This window comes from Pseudophryne corroboree, chromosome 7, assembly GCF_028390025.1.
Source record: "Pseudophryne corroboree isolate aPseCor3 chromosome 7, aPseCor3.hap2, whole genome shotgun sequence".
NCBI classification, from domain to species: domain Eukaryota; kingdom Metazoa; phylum Chordata; class Amphibia; order Anura; family Myobatrachidae; genus Pseudophryne; species Pseudophryne corroboree.
This window is the reverse complement of record NC_086450.1, coordinates 287,823,106-287,832,121: the sequence shown is the minus strand read 5'-3', so window position 1 is coordinate 287,832,121 and position 9,016 is coordinate 287,823,106. Positions and strand designations below refer to the sequence as shown.

General features: G+C 44.8%; 1 protein-coding gene across 1 annotated transcript; it reads right to left on the bottom strand.

The window, feature by feature from the left end:
- Positions 1–6,559: 6,559 nt before the first annotated feature.
- On the bottom strand, positions 6,560–8,194 carry LOC134943593 (hemoglobin subunit beta-2-like). Its single transcript, XM_063932350.1, has 3 exons — positions 8,059–8,194; positions 7,485–7,707; positions 6,560–6,688 (listed from the first exon to the last, which is right to left on the bottom strand). The coding sequence occupies exons 1-3, from the start codon at positions 8,148–8,150 to the stop codon at positions 6,560–6,562; spliced, it is 444 nt and encodes a 147-aa protein (XP_063788420.1). The 5' UTR covers positions 8,151–8,194.
- Between the last annotated feature and the right edge of the window lie 822 nt (positions 8,195–9,016).

The following is a 9,016-nucleotide window of genomic DNA, read 5'->3' as shown; positions in this document are numbered from 1 at the left end:
CCTGCACTGCCGCACCCGGACAGCAGTACTCCTCCCCCTCCAACGCCGCAGGTATTTGGGGGGGCGGCTGAGTGAATCATTTATGGATGGCACTGTGGGGGCGTTTATCTGGCACTGTGGGGGCGTTTATCTGGCACTGTGGGGACATTTATCTGGCACTGTGGCACTGGGGGCATTTATCTGGCACTGTGGGGACATTTATCTGGCACTGTGGGGGCATTTACTGGCACTGTGGGGACATTTATCTGGCACTGGGGGCATTTATCTGGCACTGTGGGGACATTTATCTGGCACTGTGGGGGCATTTATCTGGCAGTGTGGGGACATTTATCTGGCACTGTGGGCATTTACCTGGCACTGTGGGGACATTTATCTGGAACTGGGGGCATTTATCTGGCACTGTGGGCATTTATCTGGCACTGTGGGGACATTTATCTGGCACTGTGGCTGTGGGGGCATTTATCTGGCACTGTGGGGGCATTTATCTGGCACTGTGGGCATTTATCTTTCACTGTGGGGACATTTATCTGGTACTGTGGGGGCAGTTATCTGGCACTATGGGGGCATTTTGGCACTGTGGGGGCATTTATCTGGCACTGTGGGGGCATTTATCTGGCACTGTGGGGGCATTTATCTGGCACTGTGGGGGCATTTATCTGGCACTGTGGGGACATTTATCTGGCACTGTGGGGGCATTTATCTGGCACTGTGGGGGCTTTTCTGAATCTACATATCTGGCACTGTGTGGCCATTTATGTATCTGGCATTGCTGGGGGGCATGTCATGTGTTGCTGGCACTGCTGGGGGGCATGTCATGTGTAGCTGGCACGGCTGGGGAGCATATCATGTAGTGTTCCCGCTAGGCGTCTGTGGCTAGGCAAAGTGTCTAACGTGCTCTGCCTGGCGCAAAGTGTCTAACGTGCTCTGCCTGGCGCAAAGTGTCTAACGTGCTCTGCCTGGCGCAAAGTGTCTAACGTGCTCTGCCTGGCGCAAAGTGTCTAACGTGCTCTGCCTGGCGCAAAGTGTCTAGGAGGTTCTACCTGGTGCAGTGTGTATTAACTGCACTACTGTGTGGTGTAATGCGAATTGCCACTATTATGTGGCCACGCACCTTCCCCACGAAGCAACGCCCCTAAATTTTTGCTGCGCGCCTTCGGCGCGCACTGTCCATGCTTTACCATGTAGGTAGATGAGCACCAAGCATTACAGTATGTACATCATTTTGCCCCCCTAACTTAAAAATGTGCCCTCCCTGCCCTAAAAAGTGAACACTATCGTGTAGCTGGCACTGCTGGGGGGCATAGTTTGTAGCTGGCACTGCTGGGGGGCATATCATGTCTATCTGGCACTGCACATTGTGTATCTGGCACTATACTGGAGACATTATGTGTATCTGACACTATACTGGAGACATTGTGTGTAAGGAACACTACTGTGGCTGTTATGTGTAAGGCTGCTAATTGTGTGCGTAGAGGGGGTGTGAAAACATATTTATTTATAGTCTAATAATATGAAGTTATGAGGCCACGCCCACTTTCCAAGAGGACACGCCCACTTTTCATGGAGCGCGCGCCTTCGGCGCGCGCATGATGGGGGGTGGGGGGGCGCTTTTACATGTTTTCGCTCAGGGTGCTAGTAGGCCTGGAGCCGGCCCTGCTGTGGGGCAATGTGTACCTGGCACTGTGGGGCCATGTGTATCTGGCACTGTGGGGCCATGTGTATCTGGCACTGTGGGGCATTGTGTATCTGGTACTGTGGGGTAATTCTGGCACTGTGGGTCAATGTTTATCTGGCACTGTGGGGCAATGTGTATCTGGCACTGTGTGTACTGTGTAAAAAGGGGACTGTTCCTGCATACTGTGTAAAAAGTGGACTCTGCCTGCCTACTGTGTTGTGAGGAAATGAGGTCTGTGACAATTAATATAGCTATGCTTCATTTCCCATGTCAAGTATGTACTTTTTATACCCATACTGTATCCATATACATTCAATTCATCTGTTTGTTCATTCTCCATAACATGTCCATTGCTGCTCACCCAATACTGTGTTTAAATCAATCTTAATATTGTTAATATATGCAATTGTGTTATGTTATCTGTTACCCTTTAGATAATGTATTTAGGTTAGACCTAGTTTCCTATTGTTTTCATACACCACAGTGGACACTCAAAGGTTGAGTCATATAAGGTACCATTATCCGTTTTTGTTTACTCCCTATTATCCAAAAGTGAGCTGACCAGACAGGGTCACCTTGATTATAATATGTATTGTATTCCAATGCTGTAAGATCCTAAAACACAGAGGTCACACACACCCCTGCAATATGAAGCTTCTGGAGATATAAGTAGAGCTAACCAAAGAGCTGAAGAGAGATTATTTGTCCCTAGGCTAAGAAGTAATGTTCTGCCAGGGATCTGCTGTGAAATACATTATATTGGATTTATCTGGGATTCTGTGTTGCTGGAAGAGATTCTCTGCTCGAAGATTAAGAAGCAGAGGCGTAACTAAGGGGGGGTCGAGCAGGGCACGTGCCCTGGGTGCCTTGGCAGGCCCAGCAGAGGAATGCGCCGCCGGTGGCCAGGACCTCATGCCCACTCGCCCCCGCTATTGCTCTGCATGCCCATGGACCGTCTCCCATCCCGCTGCTATGTGAGGGGAAGAGAGCACAGCTCCTCTCCTGCCCCTCAATGTGCTGTGTCTGGTCTCCATTTGGTTAGGTTTGTTAGCCAATCAGAGCTCGCGGACTGGCTCCTGATTGGCTGCCGGTCCACAAGCTCTGATTGGCTAATGAACAGGTGCCAAGATACCCGCTGCTGGAGACCGGACTTCATGGAGCAGCATTGAGGGGCAGGAGAGGCGCTGCACACTCCTCCTATTACAGAGCAGTGGGATGGGGGACGGCCCAGGGGCATGCAGAGCAATAGCGGGGGCGAGTGGGCATGATGTCCTGGCTAGCGCCGGCACCCCCCTCTGCTGTGCGTGCCAAGGTGCCCAGGGCAAATGCCCTGCTTGACCCCCCCTTAGTTACGCCTCTACTTCTTAGTGTGAAATACATTATATTGTATTTATCTGGGATTCTGTGTTGCTGGTAGAGATTCTCTGTTCCAAGACTAAGAAGTAATGTTCTGTCAGGAGTTTGAGGTTGGAATTGCCGTGTGGAATTGGATTACAGAAGTGTGCTGAGATGTTTATAACCCATGCTGTTCAATAAACCAATGTTGGGTTTTCATCTACCACCATGCCTGAGTGATTTGGAACCCAGTATCTTCACATTTGGTGTCAAGCAGAAGGATCACTCAAGTTACAAACATGGATGCAAGAGATTACAGCAGATTGGAGGCAGCAGCACAATCCTACAAACACAACAAGAAAGGAGTCCTGCAAGAACTGTGCCATGCAAGAAAAATTGTAATCAATGCAGTGGATACCAAGGGGTCCCTGTTTGGAAAAGTGGCTCAATGGGACTTGGAACACCCTTGTGATGATGAGGAGGAAGAGGAGGATATGGTCCAGGACCCAGCTGAAGGGACCAGTAATGGAACCAGGGCAGTGGAGCTTGTGGATGGAAGTTCATCAGCATATTCTCGAGGTATAAGTAGAGCTACCCAAAGAGCTGAAGAGAGATTCTTTGTCCCTAGGCTAAGAAGTAAAGTTCTGCCAGAGATCTGCTGTGGAATCCATTATATTGGAGTCATCTGGGACTCTGTATTGCTGGAAGAGACTCTCTGCTCCCAGAGTAAAGTAATGTTTTGTCAGGAGATTGTGGTGGGAATTGTCGTATTGAATTGGATTACAGAAGTGTTCTGAGCTGTTTTTGGGATTGGTATAAAATACCTCCAATCAAAATCCCGACGATCGAAATCCCGACAGCAATTGACCGACGGTCAAAATCCCGACAAGGTCAAAATCCCAACATGGACAAAATACCGACATTTAAAATACCGACAAGGTCAAAATATCGACATGTAAAATGCCAACAGGTCAAAATACCGACATGCGGTTTCATTTTTGTGTGTGTATGTCGACATAGGTCGACATGGACACCGTATAAGTGTACCGCGTCCCCTCGCATGGCTCGCTGCGCTCGCTGTGCTCGGCACACTATTATATTCCCCCTCCAGGTCCACTGGGATGGTAAAGTATGAACAAGTCAGTTTCAATGAAAACATTCATGAAAAACCCATGTCGGTATTTTGACCTTGTCGGTATTTTAAATGTTGGTATTTGTCCATGTCGGGATTTTGACCTTGTCGGGATTTTGACAGTCGGTCAATTGCTGTCGGGATTTCGACCGTCGGGATTTTGATTGGAGGGAAATTGACTGCATCCCATCAACACAGGTGTAGCTCGTTAACTCTCACCTTCCAGGCAGAGAACTCATCACTCAGGGAACTCATGGTACTGGCAAGTTGTTTATCCCAGTGAGCAGGATCCAGGACAGACGATAGAGGGTAAGTCACCAAATATGACAAACACAGTCAGGATCATGACACTGTGTGCAAGTGTACCTAGAAGAATTGATGCTGTTTTGAAGGCAAAGGGTAGTAACTCCAAATATTGATTTGATTTAAATTTCTCATCAGTTCATTCACTTTGCTTTTTGTTAATTGATAAAAGTAAACTATTAACACTTTTATTTTTGAAAGCAGTCTTACGTTGCAGCATTTTTTCCACACCTGCCTAAAACTTTTGCACAGTACTGTATATAAATATATTGTATATATTTTTGTCATATTGGGTAGTGTGCGTGCGAAATTGCATGCAGTTGAGCGGATCGGGAGGGGAGGGGGGGGGGGGGGGGGATTTATCTTGCTTAGGGCCCCATGAGGTATAAATATGGCTGTGGCCTGCTTTTCTGTTATCCTTGTAGTAAGGAGAACTCAACAACATTTTTTTTATCTAGGATTTTATAAAAGAACAGTGGAATTTACATTAAAATGTGCAGAGGTTTAGATGTGAGAGGGGTGTGTCCAAAGTGAAATCTAAATTGCAGTGTTATAATAAAGCTGTCCAATGTCTGCAGGCTACATAAAAAAGCAGCCAGTATTTGCCCTGCATGATAAATAAAGAAATAACAAAATAAATATATTTGCACCCTTTGCATTAAACATGGTTTGTTCCAGATACAAAGTTACTTACTTTGTTCTCAACTTAGAATCAGCACTTACTGTATGCATACCAATAGGGCAGAAACAAGAAGCCACTGAATGTACATCTGACTTATACCCAGTGGTGCAAGTGTGCGGGTACGTAGTACCCTTAAGAATTTGGCAGCATGTATGCCATACCACATACACTTTGCAGTGCACCTGTGACCCACCCCGCCATTACGTTTGGTTGTTTCTCTTCGCTCTGGCCGGAAGTCGAGTGGAACGCAGGTAGCGGAAGTTTGGTGGAACGCACAGGCCGGAGCCGGATATAATGTACAGGCTGGAAGTAGGGTGTGTAATGTCACGTAGGTGAGCGGAGGAGGCCGGGCCAGTGATCCTATGGGGTTGAGTCCACACAGGAAGATGTACAGAGATACACTGAGATAGAGCAGGGACATGGATGATGCTGGCTCATGTCACCATTATCTGGCACCATGTGGCTATGAAGTAGGGATTTGGGTCTGTGACCCCCGATAACATGACCTAGGACTGACCCCCTCCTGCCTTCTCCCCAATGGTCTTTTCTCCGCATAATAATGGTCTTCTACTATCCTGTAACCCGCTATTATATCCTCTGTATGCCCCTCTCACCCCTCCCAGTGCCCACCACATAGTGGCCATCTAACACTCACATATGGGTCACCCCATAGTGCCCTTCTAACTCCCACATATATGTCACCCCATAGTGCCCATCCAACACCCACATATAGTTCACTCAGATGATGGTGTGGCTGTGAAACGCAGGGGGTAAGATGATGGTGTGGCTGTGAGACGCAGTGAGGAAGATGATGGTATGGCTGGGAGATGCAGGTGGTAAAAGGTGACACAGTTGGCATGACTTTGGTTGAATCAAAGTTATATGATGATGACTTTGGTTATATTCCTACACAAACAAGCATCTTCCGAACCTTGGGATTTCCTACATGAATAGTGCATACCGACTAAAGATGCTGTCTGACCAGGGAAGATGCATTTCTTCAGAGGTTCCCCATTGTGAGAAACCACCATATAGGCAAGGTGCATTTGGAATGGAAAGGAATCTTCCCAGAGTGATAACTGGGCGGCGAATCATGTTGCCTCCCCCCCTTTTCATTGACTACTCCCCTTGTTGTATGTGGCCACATCCCCCTTTTTGTTTGGGGGGGGGTACATTACCACTAAGAATTTTTTTCTACTTGCGCTACTGCTTATACCTGAAGAACTGTCCATAGGCATTTGAGTAGGATGTTACTGTATGTGCAGGTACATTACTACGCTTTGTTGATATTGCCACTCCAAATTATTGAGTTTCCATTTACCGACAAGATATAGGAATGTAAGAGCAGACTTGATCTTTTAAAATAACACTTTATTTGTCATGTAACAGGTTTTATGCAGAGGCGACACAATGTTCTAATAATCACAGAGACTTAGAAATATCCGTGGCTCAGAGCAGCCACCAGGACTGCAATAAATTTCTCCCAGGCAGCATGGACTTGAGGAGTGTATGCAGGTCCCAACTTGGCAGCCAGGACGATCACCAGCACTTCACCCAGACGCTGTGAACAGAGGAAAATGATAAGTTTATCACAGATAGAATCATACATCATTCAAGATGGGAGCTGAGCAGGGAAGTGCAGGTCATACATTTATGTCACACATCATTGCTTTATCACAGGGAGTTTGCAGCTTAAAGCATCACATGAATGACAGAGATACAGAACTGTGCCGCCCTTCTCAGTTACATGCGCAGAATATGTTGAACATTTCCCTCACCTTTCATTGTGACACATTTCTGATTTACAGATGGCATATAGGCAATAATGTGGTTTATACCATAATATATCACTACAGCATTTCATAAGCAGGGCCCTCTTTCCTCTTGTCTGAGCCCTCTTCTTGACACATTTCACTCAGCGACCATCTTTACCTGCTTTTTCTCCTGCTGGTAAATGGCCCCTCTCTATCTATGGCCACCAGCCCCAAGTAGTACAATGATTACTCCTTCGCTACTTACATCTAAGCTGTATTATGTTTTGAGAATTGTGGTGCTCTTTGTTACCTGCACTCCATTTTTGTTTATTTACTGCTATGCTAAGTTTTGTCTCCCTGTACTGTCCTTTGTACGGCGCTGCGAAACACTTGTGGCGCCCTATAAATAAAATGTAATAATAATAATAATAATAACAACCATAGCTATCTTCTTTACAGGGCAATGCAGGTAATGGTCAGACTACTACTGGAATCATGACTTGTTTCTCTCTACATATAACTAACTCACCATAAACTCAGAATAATATGAATGATAACTGAATGACAGTAACAGTCTATTATCATGCAGATATATTACTGTACCTTGAAGTTCTCGGGATCCACATTGAGCACCTGGGCGTGGGTCTTGCTGAGGTCACCCAGGTGATGTTTCACATCATCCAGATGTTTGATGGCATTGCCAATAGCTGTGAGAACCTTCTTGCCATGCTCACGGACCTTGACGTTCCCAGATATGGCTGTAATATTGGACAGGTTTCCAAAGCTGCTGAAATACCTCTGGGTCCAAGGGTAGACAAAGAGCAGCCTGATGTATACATAAAGATTGGGGAAGAAAGATTAATATCATGTTTTGTTTGGACTGTGTGTGTGTGTGTGTGTGTGTGTGTGTGTGTGTGTGTGTATATATATATATATATATATGTTATGTTATTTAAATTACTATTTTATATATATATATATATATATATATATATATATATATATATATACACACATTTCTACATACACAAGAACATGATTATATGTGATAGTATGATGACCATCTATCTTGTAAGATGTATTTTACTTACACTATATAGTATACATGGTTTACCATATGGATGTGTTTCATGCTCTGTACAATGTGCTGTCTTATAAATGTAAAGCTATACATTACCTGCTCAGAGTCTCCAGACCTTCCCGTTCAATATTGACTTTGGCCCATACAGAAGTGATGGCGGCTCTCTCCTCAGCTGTCCACTGGACCATGTTGGCTTTCTGATTAGAGGTTGTAAGTACAGCAGTAGCACACACAAGGGGGCAGTGGGTATATGACAGGCCCCTTCCTATTTATATGAGCCTTTCTCAAGGTCCACCCATGCTACACTGTTGCTGTGTCATTCGTATCCCCTTATCCACTAAAATCTGATAGGTCTGCAAATGCAAACTGCATTTTAAGCACTTTAAAACCACATTACATGCAGGGTACTCATGTCAATAACAAGAATTGTGTTCTACAATATACTGCTTTGTTTCTTTGTGCAACTTTAAGTTGTGTTTTAAAATGATAATTTAAATTTATTTATTATTTTAAAGATGTAGGCTACAGTAAAACTATATAATGGTAAAGGGTAAAGTGATGCCTCTAATAATGATTGTGTGACTTTTCCAAAAGTAAAGCATAGGATAATTGGTTCTCAAGCTGCTCTAGAACCACAAATAATATGCATTGTCAGCTGCGGGGGCCTGTGGTTCCACAGTAGCCATAGTGGTACATGATGCTTAAGTGTTCTATGACTGTTTAAAACCAAAATTATTTAATTGTAATGATGCAAATATCATTGTCTATTTCATATATCGCTACAACAAATAAGAAACAGCAACAGGAAATCCAGAAATGTAACGTTACTGTTTAATGAGAAACATTATATAATGTGATTTCCCAGCAAGAACATATGCCCGAACAGCATATAACATGCAGCATATGGCTCCTAAAGTTGAAAGCATTGTAAAATAATTTCTATGGACATTTAACTGTTAATCATTGTCTACCAAACATATCTTATGCACTACTGTATAGGTGACCATAGTGCATGGTATAGGTGACCATAGTGCACTAGAATTCCCTACATGAT